The following is a 16,330-nucleotide window of genomic DNA, read 5'->3' as shown; positions in this document are numbered from 1 at the left end:
ATTTTGATATCATAATAAAATAAACATAATTATAGGAACAAACTTATTACACACTGACAAATGCTTAATTTTAAAGTGTTTCAAAAAGTTTTTTTTTGAAGTCACAAAATTTTGTATTAAAAATATCTAAATGGGGACAAAGTAAATTAAATTTGGAGCAGCTACGATAAAAAAACGAGTTTTGAACATAATTTTTTTTGGGCAATAAATTATTAAAAAAATGAACTTGTCGCGTTGACTTTACGGGACAATTGATTGAAATACGCTCCGAGAGATATGGACTATCGATAAAATTGTTTAAAATTTTGAAGAGGAAAGACAGATCAGAAATGTTTCTACGTTTAGTAAGGGAAGTTAAACTATGAAAGGAAGAAGAGTCTTCGTACGAGTCAAAATATGTAAGAGATTTACGATCCAGAAGTTCAAGGAATCTATTCTGTATCTCACTTCTGTTCAATGTACTTCATAGTCCTAACGCTCCTATATACCTGTGTGAAAAATTTCAACGCTTATCGGTTCATGGTTTACCTCTTCGGTCTAATTCTCAAGGCACTCTCTTAATACCCATACACAATTCCTCTTTCTTCTCTAACTCATATAGTGTCCATGCGGCTCGACTGTGGAATCATCTCCCATCCACCATCAAAGATGTTACTACATTATCTCTGTTTAAATCACGTCTGAAGAAACATCTCCTTTCTCTTCCTTAATCTCTCCTCCTTTCTTTTTTCCTCTTCCCTCTTTTTTCCTTTTTCCCATTGAGTAATAGTTTTGATTTAAGGTAATTTATAAACAAATACGTTTATTTCTATTTTTATATATCTTTAGCTTTTTAATTTTTTTTTTCTATTGAATATGTTCTGTGACTTGAATTTTTAAAAAAAAACTTTTATTTTATTGGTTGGTTGGAAGAAGTTGCCATTTGGCAAAAAGCCCGCCAATGTACAAATAACATTATTTATTTATTATATATATGGCCTAAGCCAATTACAACAGTTACACGAAGAAACATAAATGCAAGAAACTGAGCAAAAAGAACATAAAACTATTTAGCAAAGACAAACAAGGGCAAAACAATAATTGTATACAATATATTAAAAAAAACAAAAGGTCTAAAACTACAATGTATTATGTACAAAAAGTTAAATAAATAATTAAGCCCTGTAAATGCCTATACTTTTATATTCCCTTCTTTGGGGTACTCTCCATCTCTGTTAATTTGTAATTTGTTAATTCATTATTTATTGACCATGTAATAAATACGCATCAAGATCGTTTCTTCTGTCAAGCCCAACTGGGGAAGGATCACCACCACACCCAAATTCTACAAGTTTACAAAGGGGTGACTTACTCTAGGAAGCCGGCAGTATGTTTGTCCTCTTTGTGATCGCCAAACTGAATCTGGCACTGTATGCCGGCAAACTCGCAGGCTGAAATATAAAATAAAGCCATCAATGTTTCAATCACTTCTGCTTCCACAGCCAATCACACGAGCAAAATGCCCAATGAGGAAAGTCAGTTCCAGAAATTGAAATATGATTACCCTTTTCCATCGTGACGGGATGCGTCCCATCCAAGATGGCGTCGCGCGCCTGGACGTAGAGCAGATTGAGCTGGACCGGGTCGCGCGAGTCGATATTCTGGTCAGAGTAGAAGAACTTCCGCCGGAGTAGCACGGTCTCCGTTTCGTCGACTCCTTGTTCGCGGAGCGTCTTGGATGGATCGATCCAGTTTACTGCGGAGAAATTTAAGATGTTCACAAGTCAGACATCTTCAAATTACAAGTTGTCATTAAAAACATTAAATTGATTACGTAAAATCTAATATATATTTATTATTTCAATGGAATATGCCTTTATGAGGAAAACGCCGTCTCACTTCCCTTCATACAGACATATTCCGTATTTTCTCCCTGGATTATGCAACTAGAGGAATGATTTTTTACACGCTTTAGATATTTACCATTGGCGTGTCTGTATCGTTTTGTTTTTTTGATGAATTTATTTATTATATATACACCCTAAGCCAATTACAACAGTTACACGAAGAAACATATGTACAAGAAACTGAACAAAAATTATATAACAATGTTTGAGTATGTCCAAATGCTTGCAGACTGGCTGGATTTCCTCCCTAGGGAGTTATTCCGATCTACATTTGTTGCAACAGAGAGGGAAAACATTTTTGAGAAGGGTGATTCGGTTCAGCCGAATGAATCTCACCCACATGATAAAAATTTCAGCTCCTTCACAAAAGTCGAGAGATGGAAATGTTGATGTTGGAACATGGGCATAATGGTGAATGTTATAGTGTGTAAAGCAGCCACTTAAACACGCACTATCCTGGATTCACACTAAAGATATTCACTCTTTTTTCTGTGATATATTATGTTGCCTTTTTAAGGAATATTTTCATGTTTTTTATTTTTTATTTCCTTTATTAATTACTAAAAAATAAAAAAAGTACCTCCTAATCTTTTACAGAATATTTTCTTTTCTCTTTCTTATATTATACAAAAATATTATACCGGTCTATGTATTATTGGAGCCAAAAATTAACTAACATTTCTTATATACCCACGAACAGGCCATACCTTTGTGAAATGTTTTTGTTTACTATTCTTACTTTTAATATGTATTTCATTGCTATATAATTTTTTTTTCAATGCTCTGTTTTAACTCTTATGTATATTGAAAAAAATATAGTAATAAATAATAAAAAATATTTTAAAAAAACAGCCAATGACGGGTCATAAGACCTGTATTATACATATTCCCCAATCAAAAATGTTTCTCCTCTCTGTTGTAACAAATTTAGATATTAATTATGATAATCTAATTCAATTTGACTCGTACCATTTTGCTAAATTTTTATTTCACCAATCGATCTCATATAGAAGAATCGATTTCCGTCAAAGAACACATTTTCATTTTTGTGTTGATATTCGCTTAGTGAAAACGGTGGTCATTTACACAAGAAAGCAACATTGACAGACGTCTTGCAGCTACAAAGCGCAAACTCATTTGTACCTTCATCGTCGGTCCTGAGTTTCTTCCTCAACTGGTCCATCTTGGCGTCTCTCTCCTTCTCCGCGTGCTTCCTCTTGAGGGTGAGCGTCCCGTAGTTGGCCTTGTTGTCGACATTGTCCATTTCCTCTTTGATGTCATCGCGCACCTGACAAACAAGACAATCCAGAATATATGGTGATCTGGTCTCCCTTCTGCGTAGGCCGAATAAATCATATCGAATCGGTGCGACATCGTTTACTAAGAAAAGTAGCACGGATGATTGGCCTTGAGAGGGGAGACTACGCTTACGGAAAAATGGAGGCAATATTAAAAATCTCAAGTCTTCAAAAACGTAGAAATAACATTGACTCCATATTTATGTTTAATTTACTGAATGGGTCAATTGATGTACCATCGTTACTGGAACAAGTGGCATTCAATGTTCCAATCTGCCGGTTGCGAAATAATAATGTGGTGTTCCTCGATCAACACAGCACAAGCCATGGCTCGCATGCACCAATGTCCCGATTGTGTCGTATTGTAAACTCGAGACAAGATCTGGACTTTTTCGGTGTAAGTCTTTAGAGATTTAAAAAATCACTAAGATAGGCCGGATCTTGTCTTGAGGAAGTAATTTTTATTTTTTTTTGTCCTAGCTTTAATTTTATCTGTGGCCTGTGGCATTACCAACATTAAAATGAATGCATTACCCGTGAACTTCTGTGAGAAAATTTATTACCAACTTACGAAACGATCGTTTTTGAAAGACCTTATTATCCAAACGAAAATAATGAATGCAAATATTAATTATAAGGGCTTATATAAACACTAGGAGAATCTTTAAAAAATCTTTTATTTGTAGAGTAGGTTAAATCCGATAATCCTCCTGAGTGATAGTACCCTAAGATTATTTTATTTTTATTCTGTTTTTTTTTTCCTTTACTGTAATGGAATATACGCAAATCTCCCAAAACACCAAATGAATAAACTTCAATCTGTTTTCAACACATCGGCGAGGCTTATTAGGGGAGTAAAACAATTTTCTCACATCTCACAACATCTTCGAGATTTGCACTGGTTAAAAAAGCCCAGAGATAATAAAATACAAGCTTTGCTGGACAGTATTCAAATCCCTTTATAAAATGGCTGCAAGATACCTATCGGACATTTGTATTAGGGAAAAAACATGTCAAAGAAAATGTACTCTTAGGTCAGCATTTGATTCAGGCAGAGGAAAACTTGTCGAAATCCGGCGCTTCCCAAACACGGAGGTCGTGCTTTTGCCGTTGCCGGCCCCTCTGCCTGGAACCTATTGCCTTCAAACTTACGAATCGTCGACAGTCCCGGTCAGTTCAGATCCCAACTAAAATCTCACATCTCAATTTTAAATCAGTAAATACAATATGTCATAAGTAGGTACTCACCAGACTGTATTCGTCATAGTTGGTGATGCCGATCTTGGTGCAGATAACGACCATCAGATTGGCGACGTTCTGACTGTCATCTACCATCATTGTCTTCAGAGTACCTGAAACCGATTAGGAGTTTAAGTTAAGTTAGGGGATGACAACACGATGTTACTCTAACCACGAATTTTTCAAATATTTATAAAAAAAGAAAATTTTTGCTTTCTTATGATTAACCCAAATATTAAAATTTTTGGGGCCATTTTAAACAGGTTGTAAATAACTCACTGTTAGAAAATGAGAATCAAGTTCGGATTCGAACCTCGGACCCCTGATCCGTGATCCGTGAGTCTTCAACACTTGCCACGGTAATATCTCATTAAGATTATACAATATTGTTTAAACAAAATAAAATATAATAATTTACTTGTTTGTTATTATTTTTAAAATATGTAATTTTTTTTTTTTAAATCAACATAAAAGGTACATACTCTTTTATTAATCTCCTGAACATTAAAAAAAATACACTTTTTTTTTTATTGAAATTTTTTTCACATAAGCATTCTTCTAAACAATTTTTTTAATCAACATTATTTTTTGGTATGTGTATTTTTGTACATACACCAATGACAGGTCATAAGCCCTGTAAACGCTCGAATATCGATAATCCTGAATTTGAAAAAAATTCTACCTCATCTCTGTAGGAATATTGATAAAAAAAAAATTAAAAAAAAATTTAATTCCCGCCAAACTGCAAAAGCAGTTTTTTTGCAGGGATTTCTCTCTTTAAACATTTTGGTAACACAATATAATAAAGTTTACATAAAAATATAAAAAATTTTCAATATATCAAAAAAATAAAAGTTTAAAAAAAATTAAATACTTAATAGATATTGCCAGCGCAGTGATGATATATATATGTGGCAACATTTATTCTTGTATTTACCCACTCTGTAAATACGATGTTCAGTTGTAATGGTCACTATTAAACTCACGCCCCTCCTTTCATCCCCTCCATCTTTTTTTCAAATATTTCTAACAAAAAAAAAAATTCATAATCATAATCAGTTTATGCAAGGGTTGTTTATCAAAATGCATGTCGCGTTGGTTTTTAATTTTTGTGCAACAACTATGGTGAAGTCGTATAGTGGGTTTTGCAAGTTGGTTTAGTTGGTGTCCTGACGAAGAGACGGGATCATTTCGAAACCGGTAGACATAGAAAAGTCGGTAAGTGGTTATTTACTTAAAATCAAAGTGTTTTTATTTTAATTATGAAACAAAATAGCATACCATCGAGCATCCTGACTCGGAGCGTTCGCATCTTCTTCTTGTATTCCACCACGTCTCCGTTCCTCAGCATGTAGTACTCCAGGGAGCGCCCCGGCTCCAGCCAGACGCCTTTCTTGTTGTCCTCTTCCGATGATAGGAAGATGCCGTAGTCCTTGGCTGCAGAAAAAAATAAAGGCAATCAGAAATGAGAACGCCGCATGCCATTGCCGGGAAGACGTGATCGTGTAAGGGACACCGCAACCCGAGAGATCCGTGAGGTTCTAGATGTGGTCAGATGGGAGCGATGATACTTGTACTTTGAAACTCTAGATATTTCAATGATACTACTGCAATTTGCACATTGTACGATACACTAGTCTACAGCATACTAGAATACAGTTCCATCATTTAGGAATTTTCTGAATCAAACCACATCCTTGAAATAGAAAACGTTCAAAAGCGATTTTTGCGATACTTATATCTCAAAATAAATAATAATAATCCATTCTTGTATCCAACATTATTTGTAGCAAGGACGCTGGATTACAACACCCTCAAATCTCACCGTCAAATTTTTCTCAGGAAACATTTCTGTAAGCTGATTTCTGGAAGTATATATATGTAATTAGCCTAAAAGAACTTGTAAAAATATTACGCAATAACTCAATCAGTTTTGGAATATGGGATAATTGGATGGGGATGTGCAAATGACACACTGATCAAGCAAATAATAATTGCACAAAAAGCTTTAGTAAAAATTATCTTAAGAGTCCCAATCAGAACTAGCTCCCTCGGTATATTTGAAAATCTTATTGTAAAATCTATAAAACAACTTTATGTAAAAGCTCTGTTACTATACGCACGTAAACATCATTCTCTACCTTCCGTTACAAATACAAGAGTTACTAGATACTCCACCCTGATGCTGCAAAAAAATAAATACAACCTTCGGTCAAAGAGGATTGACCTACTACTCGGTTAAAGTGTACAATCTACTTACCATTATCCATCAAGACAATTAGTAAGTTCTCACAATATAAAATTGCTATTAAGAAATGGATAGTGGAGGTGGGTTGCGCACGGATCGAAGTTTGGTTTTGATTTTAATGAATATTTTTGTTTTTTATTGTTTATTATATTAATTATAATTAGGTTAATTGGATCAAATACGTTTTTTTTATTGTTATTATTAGGTTAACTTTGTTAAATAGCTAATCTTAGGCATGTTGCACATTTTGTAAAATGTTTCCCTCGGCACGGGACACCCCAGTGAGGGAACATTATTCTGTATAAAACGCACTCAGTAGCTGCAAGACTTGTTGTAATCTAACTTCTATTTTATAAATTTGTTTTTATTTAATTTTTGAAAATATCACTAAAACTCTAAACTTTATTGTCAAAAAAAAAAAAAAAAATGTAAATAGGGGCTAGATTTCTTATTGTCCATGCGCTCTGTAGCTGCAAGACGTGCTGTAATCTAGCTTCTATATATCATAATTGGAGACGAGGAACTATAATCCCAACCGTCTATGCGCTCTGTAGCTGCCGGACGTCCCAGGATATTTATTTATTGTACAGCGCCCTTGAGGTGATTTATATAAACTATCCAAATATATATATATATATACAGGGTGTTCTTTAAACCCTGTCACATCCGAAACCACGATGATCAGTATGACCAAGAAGACATATAGGCACATTAAAATAAATTTTTAGAACAAATGAAATTTACAAAAATAAATATTAAAAAAAACAAATGGTTGCTTGCTTCTGCAGGGGAGATGTGAGGGCAGTGCGGCGCAGTATCGGACTCCCCCTTCCCTCCTCCTCGTTTCTCCCCTGCAGAAGTAAGCAACCATTTGCTTTTTTTGATATTTTATTTTTTTAAATTTTATTCGTTCTAAAAAAAAAATTTAATGTACCAATATGCCTTCTTGCTCATACCGATCATCGTGGTTTCGGATGTGACAGGGTTTAATGAACACCCTGTATATATATATAATCCAAATATACTGAAAGAGATCAGTTTGTATGTTCCCAATAATTTTATTAGACCAAGCCATATTGGGCTACATAATGCTTACACATCAGCTCGACTGGCCAACCCGAATCAGATCAGAGGTGGAGCATATCAATGGACCCTCGTAGTACGTAAAATAAAAGTAACATATGAGATAACTTACGTTCGCCAAGGTTGGCTTCCAGGATCTTGTCACGAATGACTTTGCAGGCATCAAAGACCGACGTCGACGGGTCAAACTGCATCGTCTTGATCACCTTCCCCTCTTCCAGGGAGATCTTCAGCGAAAGGGTCGCCATGTTGAACAGGTATCAACTGGAAAACACAAACAAATTGATTTTTAAATTTTTAATGAGAGTTTTTTTCTGGCAGAAGCGAGGTTGAAATATTCTACAGAGGCATTTGCACTTGTGTAATATGCGTTGTAAATCATCTTCTGATTCTACCACTATGGTTGCATCATCTGCGTAACATATGATGTTAACGACCTTATCTCCCTTAGTCCTAGATTTACCGCTTCCTCCATTCTTGAAAGCGTTTTTATTTATTGAGTTAGAAAGATGTTAAATTTGCTTTGTTTCTTTGCTGTCCTGAATAAGTGTTTTTTTTTCTTAAATGTTAATATTTTTTAAGTCCCGAGAGGAGTTAAACAGATGGAAAAGTTGAAAAAATATGGATGTTCAAACATAGGCAAAATGGTGAATGTTACAGTGTGTAAATTGGCCACCTAAACCAGCCAACGACAGGTCATAAGCCCTGTAAATGCCTAGAGTTCCATATTCCCTTCTATTTTTATTTTTTTTATAAAAGGAATAACACGCTAAGCCTCTATTTTGAGGCTTGTCAGCCGGTGGGATAGAGGGGATATGGAAGGAGGTAATGAAAAATACACCACAACACCCAGACCAATTGAGAAAAAAATCTTTCTTGGATTTTTTTCTTGCAACTGGCGGGAATCGAATCCGCGGCGCCAGTTTCACAGTTGGCCGTTTATCCAACTGCACCACGGCGCCTGTAAAGCGTTCTCCATCTTTCCTGTAATTTGTTAATCTTAATGACTCCCTAGGGGGTGAAATCCAGCCTTTTGTTTACAAACATTTGGACAAACTCAAAATATTATTATTCAGATCGGCAAACCATAAACAAGGAGCAGAGACTAGAGTCTCAATGAACGTGAATCAAATTTGATTGTCAACAAATAAATATATATATTGTTACTCACAATGTGTATAAACGTAAGGTCACTTGGTTGCTGGGCGAGCGAGGGTCTTCGCTGTCCAGCTCTAGGGCGGTTGGAAGGCACTGGATCTTCTTAATGATCGCCTGTAACGAAAGGAAAAAAGAAAATTACTTCAAATGCCAAATACGAAATATTTTGAGCACGTGCAAATGTTTGTTGACAGGATCGATCCTCCGGCTGATTAGTGAGAAATCACGTGCCCCCCATGGTCAAATGGCTAGCACGTTTGCCTACCATGCAAGAGATCTCAGGTTCGATTCGCGACTTGCTAGACATGAAAATCTACTTTGTTAAAAAGTGATCAATTCAATTATTGACTGTCCAGATTTGCTGGAGTTGGTGTGTTTCCGTGTACCTGGTCGACTTACCCGCCACAGATCTCCTTTTTGGTCTGCAAGATCTAGAACCGACTGTCACATGCACTCGCCTATCCCCTGGATCCACAGATATGGTTATCAGTATGAGGACAAGGCTGATATATTTGGTTCTGGACTTAATAGTTATAAAACGAGTCAGATTTTTTTTTCTATCGCAATATAATTCTTAATCTTTTCTCTACGTTTATAAATGTTTTATAAATATATTTATCAAAAATATTTTGAATTGCCCAAATTTTTGTAGACAAGGACTGGATTCAACTCCCTGGGGAGCTGTTTATATTAACATATTACAACAGCGATGAAGAACATGCAAAATTATTGACAAACTCAAAATATTGTTGATAAATCCACCTGGTCCATGAAGAAGTATAGAAATTGAAAAAATAACATTTTCAGGCGTTGCCTAGTATGTAGGTGAAATAATTCAATTGGATGAATCTCACCCGCATAAATAAAGGTTTAAGCTCTTTAACTTCACAAACATCAACAGATGAAAGAATTTAAGAAATATAGATGTTCAAATATGGGCAGAATGGTGAAGTTACACGGTGTGTAAAGTGGCCACTTAAACCAGCCATTGATAGATCATAAGCCCTGTAGATGCCTAGACTTCTATATTACCCTATTTTAAATGTTCTTCATCTCTGTTGTAATATGTTAAATATATTTATGTATATATTTCTTTAATATTTTTGGTATCTTATGTGTATTTACTTGTAACTATTTTTATAGTAACGCAATTTTAAATATGTAAATATATTTATATTTCCATTGTATATTATGTTAAAGAAAATTTATGCTGTTTTATGTCAAAATAAATTAATAAAATAAATGATGATGATGGACAATGCATGGATACAAAAATATTTATTTATTTGTATACGGCATTTCTGCCATTTACATATATGTGGTATAAAGAGTGCTTAAAAATAAAAATATAAAAAAATAGAGTATGAAATATTAATATACTTTTTTTTAAATTTTATTTTTTTTATTTAACTTTTTGTACATAATGTTATTTGTACATTGGCGGGCTTATTGCCAAATGGCAATTTCTTCCAACCAACCAATGTACTCGTACTGTACACATTATAAATTACTTGAAATACATATATATATTTTAAAGAAATTATACAATAACAAAATACATAAATCAATCAAATTATAACTATTCCAACCCAATCTCCTGAAGTTGATTTAATATTTTTGATAAAAATATGTTGGTCCTCGCCTCTGTTGAGATATCTTTAACCTAACCGGACCGAAGGGGGGATTCGAATCCCCCATAGACTGATTTTAATTTGATAACTCAAGTATTATTAAAGCTATTTGCCGTATATTTTTTGTAATCGTGAAATCAATAGAAAGAAGCATTTTCCTGATTTTGTTTTTGAATTTTGAAATAGTTTTTTTTTTCAATTAAAACATAAAAGACGTAAATAACACAAGGGTCAATTTAACTTTTATATGCATAAGTTTTCGGCCAACTAACAAAAATGAATAAAATACACGAATGAGTAAAATATGTGTACGCGAAAACATGAATAAATTATTGCACGGTCATAAACACTTCCAACGTTTTATTCTCCTGCCGCCATATACAAGTAGGCGCTGGGGTCGTTCGGTCCCCCCATTCAAATCATGCGTAATTTTTGGATGCTTAGTGAGGGAAAGGTTAAAAAAAAAAATAAGGGCGAAAGTAGACTCTGTACACCCTGTGTTTTAATAATACACTCAAACTCATGACGAATAAAATTACAGAGTGTCTGGAAAACAATAAAACTCCCTTTGATGCGTTTTCAAATTGTGCCTCAAACTATTTGGCAAATAGCTGAGAAATTCCTTACCACACTATAACAGCACACAGTGGCACAAAAACCACGTTAAGCGAGCACGTAATTTCGCAAAATTACAATGAAAGTAAGTCGAATGTTGTCAAAATGCGATCTCTCAGGCGAATGTGTGGTAAAACGATGCATGATGAAATTAATGAAAATTAATGAAATTTTATCGACTTCTCTTGGTTTAAAATCTTCTCCTTATATTGCTTTTTCAAATTTTAAAGATTACTTGCTATACTTGTTATTCCTTCTTTATTTTTTCTTTTTTCTCTGCTGCCATTGGCATCTTTTTATACTTTTAAACTACTTTTAATTACTTATATTATTTATGTTAATAAAATCAATATATTGCTGCTCTTACTATAATGTGGCATTAATTTTTAAGATGTTTTTTAAATTGACCTAAATTTAAATTTATTGTCTTATATTTCACTTAAAGATTCTTCTCATCGTTTCTTTGAATCCCTTAAAATAAATATGTGTTTATGTTTTTCCTTTTTTTAAAAAAATGTTATTACTATTTTATTTTATTTTTACATCTGAGTATGTTTTTCATTCTTTATTTCCATTCTTAATTTTTAATTACTCTTACAAATTTTCTTCATTTTTAATATTATTTCCATTTGTAAATACTCACTACAAACTGCAAACCTTAAAATATATTTTTTTCACTTAAATTTTAATTTTTAAACAACTTTCATTTATGTTTTCTATTTCCTTCTCTTTTTTATACTTTCATAATTAACCTTACATATAATTGCTTTATAATATGGAAACTTCACTGGTCCATTAGAATTAAGTCTAATTGTGTAAAATATTAAACTTTGTAACTGTACTGTATGTTTCCTGAATAAAATAAAATAAAAATGATAGGTGCACAAATGTCGAGATCCGGGAACTGTGCAAGGCCGAGACATGCATTATCGGCAGAATCAAGAAAGGGGCGCTGTGTCGGTTTGGACATGCAGAGCGAATGGACAGCGAAAGAACGGCTGAAAGGATCTACGATGCGAATGTTGATGGATGCAGAAAACGAGGAAGACCGAGAAAGACTAGAAAATACTTGAAGATGGACATGTCGAGAGTAAGAATAATCGGCGTGCGTGCGTGAGAAGACGGATGAATATAGAGAACGCGAGGTCTGTATGCAAAGATAGAGTGATATAACGTTCTATCCTCTCTGCCTACCACTACGGGGAAACGGCTTGATAATTTGTTGTTGTTGTATTTAGAATTCTTGTGTATATTTATTTATTAAAACGCTTTATATAATATAATGTCGGCATAAAAAAAATACAAAAATCACAAAATTTAAATTTGTCGCAACAGAGAGGGAAAACATTTTTGAGAAGGGAATACGGAAGTCTAGGCATTTACAGTGCTTATGAACTGTCGTTGGCTGGTTTAAGTGGCCGCTTTACACACCGCGTAACAAGCACCATTCGGCCCATGTTTAAACATCCACATTTCCTCAACTCTTCCATCTGTTGGCTTCGTGTGTAAAGTGCCCACATAAAACAGCCAGTGTCATTGGCAATAATCCAATTTTAATAAGTATGTAAAAAAAGGGACATTCTTTATATGTACGATTTTGGACGAACTCTGATAGCTCCACCAGGTCCAAGAAAAATAAGAATTGAAAAAACATTTTCAGGCGTTTCCTAGTATGTCGGTAAAATAATAAACATATGAATCTCCCTCGCAACAACGAAGATTGTAGCTCTTTGACTTCACAAACATAAACAGATGGAAGAATCGAAGGAATATAGATATTCAAATATAGACAGAATGGTAAATGTTACACAGTGTGTAAAGTGGCCACTTGAACCAGCCAATGACAGGTCATAAGCCCTGCGGATGCCTAGACTTCTATTTTCCCTTATCAAAAATGTTCTTCATTTCTGTTGTGATAAGTTAATAATAATATCTTGGCATGTGGTGTAGTGGTCAGCGCATTAGTTTACCACGCAAGAGGTCTCGGGTTCGATTCCCGACACGGTTGACATGAGATGTTTATTTAAAAGTGTTTTTACACTAGAATATTTCATAGTTCCTGGACTGGCAGCTGAAGCGTAAGACTGATCATCTTACCCTCACGTAACAAAAACACGATCAAGATACGCCGCGATAGGTGTACCAATGCAGTGCCTTATGCCACATTAGGTGCGGAAAGGGAATGATGAGCTCTGAATTACTTGAGAAGTTAGAACGATTGCAGAATGTTTGTATATGTTATATTTTTGATCTTCGCAAATTCGACCACATAACCGAATATCGCACGCAACTACACTGGCTCAGTATCAGGCATAGAAGAAACATTAAAATTCTATCACTTCTTCACCATATTTTAAATTATCCCACTTCGCCTGTTTATCTGAGAGAGCTCTTCCAACCTCTATCACAACATAGACTATCTCTTCGTTCTAGTGACGAGAGAACCCTTTTCGTACACTTTCATCGCTCTAATATTCTTCTCTACTCTTTCACCGTAGTAGCTGCTCGATTGTGGAATAATCACACTAATGTTAGAGACGCCCCCTTCTTTATTTACATTTAAGTCAAGATTAAAATGTCACTATCTAAATATTTAAGTTGTTCCTTTATTCTTCTTCTTTCCTTCCCATCCCCTCTCCTCTCTTCATAGTTAAGTGTTATTTTTTTTAATATTTTTATTTTGTTAATCTTTGTTTTTAATTTTTGTATAAAATCGTAAGATTCAATATGTCCATGTACTTGTAATTTTCTCAAACTGAACGGTTTGGGAAGGTAGGAAGAAATTGCCTTAAGGCAATATGCCCGCTTTTCTATGTATATAAAGTAATAAATAAATAAAATAAATTATGATGATGAATAATAACAGGTAACAAAGGAATCTAAGTCATTTTCGAAATTCAACTCTGGTTTGAGTTACTGGTTCGCTCGAGCGGGAATGGATTTCTGCGATCAAATGTAGACTAACTAGTAAATGATTAATATGTATTTATAAATGTAAAATGTAATAATGTATAAAGTATCAATGATGTGTATAAACTTAATATATATGTATATGTATGTATAAAATATAATATAAATATGTATGTGCGAATATATATGTATGTATGTGTGTGAATGTATGGTTATGAATGCATTACAAGTGCCTCGACTCAACACGGATTTTCTAGCGAGTCGGAGCAAGTTCACAGACATGGGTCGTTCCTGATTGTGTCGCTATAAACTGTGTCTCTGTCCTTAACAAATGTATGTATAATGTAATTAATAAATAATATCTTACCTCGTAAGAGGTATATTTTGAAGTAAACTTTCACGAAATACATGTATCGCGCTCGAAACTCGATTTTCGAACCACCGTGCGCCAGAGGCTGGAGGCTAGACGTTTGCCATTCCATTATAATTTAGCAATTCGCATTCGGATCTCACCCCCAGCCACTCCACTGTGCAGTATGCAGATCGCGTAATCATAAATATTACTATCGTTATTAAAATTGAATAAAGCGAAGGGGTGGTCTCCCCCATAATAAAGAGAGCCGCCACAAATTTATGTACAGCTACAAAATATAAATTTGTGAGCCAGTAATGATCCGATTTTTATAAACTTTATATATATATAATTCCTCTGTACCTCCTCCTAAACGGCTTAACCGATTTACGTGCGGTTTTCAGAGAAATATAGATCTTTGCGCTGCGCGTGTTCATAGATATGAAAATCTTCAATCTAATAATAATCGGAATAATAGGATGGGGAGGAACAAATAAAACTTCATTAGAGCCATTTATAAAAGCCCAAAAAGCCTTACTAAGAGTAGCCGACAAAACGCCTTACCAATACTTTACAGACAGACTTTTACAGAATTTCCAGTACTAGACATAAGACAAATATACATAAAGACAATTTTAAGACATTTCCATCAAAATCCTGACAGACATAATGACGGACAACAAATTTACGACACTAGGCAAAGACAAAAGACAATACTTCTGCTCCCAAAGAAAAAATCAAATTACAGACAAAGGCGTTATACTTTTCTGGCCCCTAAGCTATACAACTTTTTAAGCAAGGACATATTGGCGAACAAAATAAAAAACAATATTTTCAAAGCTAGAGTACATAAATGGATTGCGAAAAAGACTAGACAGGAAGCTGAGGAATATGTTTCATATATAAGAATGTAATTTTAGTTTCTTGAAAATCCTTTTTCGTTTTATTGATGTAGGAATGTTTTAATTTTTTAAATTTCTTTTGAATTTTTACACAATTGATGTGAAATTATGTACAATTATGTATAAATAAATAATACACTGACACTCCGGAATGTGCCTGTGAGCCAGTGGAGTGGCTATATCCATAAAAAAATAAATATATATATTGAATTATTATTATTATTATTATGGATAACTTATATAGCGCCATTTTCGTAATAAAATACCTCAAGGGCGCTTTACATGGTGATTCTATTGTTAAGTTAATTTAATTGAAGCTTTTAAATTTGTAATTTAATTAAAATAATTTATTTTGTACCTACCTATTGTATAAACATTTTTGTTAACTATGTATTTGTATCTTATATTGGATTAAATAATTAAATAAATAAATAATATGTAAAAAAGAAGTAAGAAGCATAAATTTTTTATTCATCGATCTACCAGGGTTGCATTCGAGGAGAATGCTTTTACAAAAAAAATGGAAATATGTTGTTTTTTGGTGCATAAAAAAAGTTTGTTTTTGAATGTTTACAAACAGCATTTGTTTTTTGTGGATCTCAATCAGATTCATTTCTTAAATTCCTTATAATTTCTACCCATTTATTTATTTTTACTGGATTTTTGGTAATACTAAATTCAATACATTTTTAAAAATCGTATTCTACATAAGTACACCCCTCTGTTGATGAGAAGACCGAAATTGACGTTTGCAAATAGAATGCCATATTTGAAAAAATATTCATTTTATGTTTTGGAATTCAACCATAAACAAGTACCTAGGTACCTACTTAAATTCAATATTTGAATGTTAACCGTTTTTAGTTTTGGAATTTAATCACAAACAAGTACCTAGGTACCTACGTATCAATTATTATTCTCAAGCCTGGGTGTTCTGTGATATAATTCACCCCTGTAATTGGGCCCCCTGGCCTGTTGTGGTGCAAAAAAAAACATTAATAAAAAGTA

At 33.8% G+C, this 16,330-nt stretch overlaps 1 protein-coding gene across 1 annotated transcript in view; it reads right to left on the bottom strand.

The window, feature by feature from the left end:
* rhea (Talin_middle and talin-RS domain-containing protein rhea) overlaps positions 1-16,330 on the bottom strand; it is an 87,593-nt gene that overhangs the window by 17,092 nt on the left and 54,171 nt on the right. Inside the window, exons 3-9 of the mRNA XM_088233750.1 lie at positions 8,926-9,026; positions 7,867-8,018; positions 5,705-5,860; positions 4,433-4,536; positions 3,030-3,174; positions 1,544-1,735; positions 1,352-1,430 (exon numbers count right to left, since the gene is read on the bottom strand). Of these exons, the coding sequence (XP_088089876.1) occupies positions 1,352-1,430; positions 1,544-1,735; positions 3,030-3,174; positions 4,433-4,536; positions 5,705-5,860; positions 7,867-8,002 (812 nt within the window). The 5' untranslated portion in view covers positions 8,003-8,018; positions 8,926-9,026. The remainder of the gene's footprint in view (positions 1-1,351; positions 1,431-1,543; positions 1,736-3,029; positions 3,175-4,432; positions 4,537-5,704; positions 5,861-7,866; positions 8,019-8,925; positions 9,027-16,330) is intronic.

Source organism: Micrasema longulum, unplaced genomic scaffold, assembly GCF_059751315.1.
Source record: "Micrasema longulum isolate JH-2025_06_02 unplaced genomic scaffold, ASM5975131v1 h1tg001146l, whole genome shotgun sequence".
Lineage (NCBI taxonomy): Eukaryota > Metazoa > Arthropoda > Insecta > Trichoptera > Brachycentridae > Micrasema > Micrasema longulum.
The sequence above is the reverse complement of the archived record's forward strand: the minus strand, read 5'-3'. Positions and strand labels throughout refer to the sequence as shown.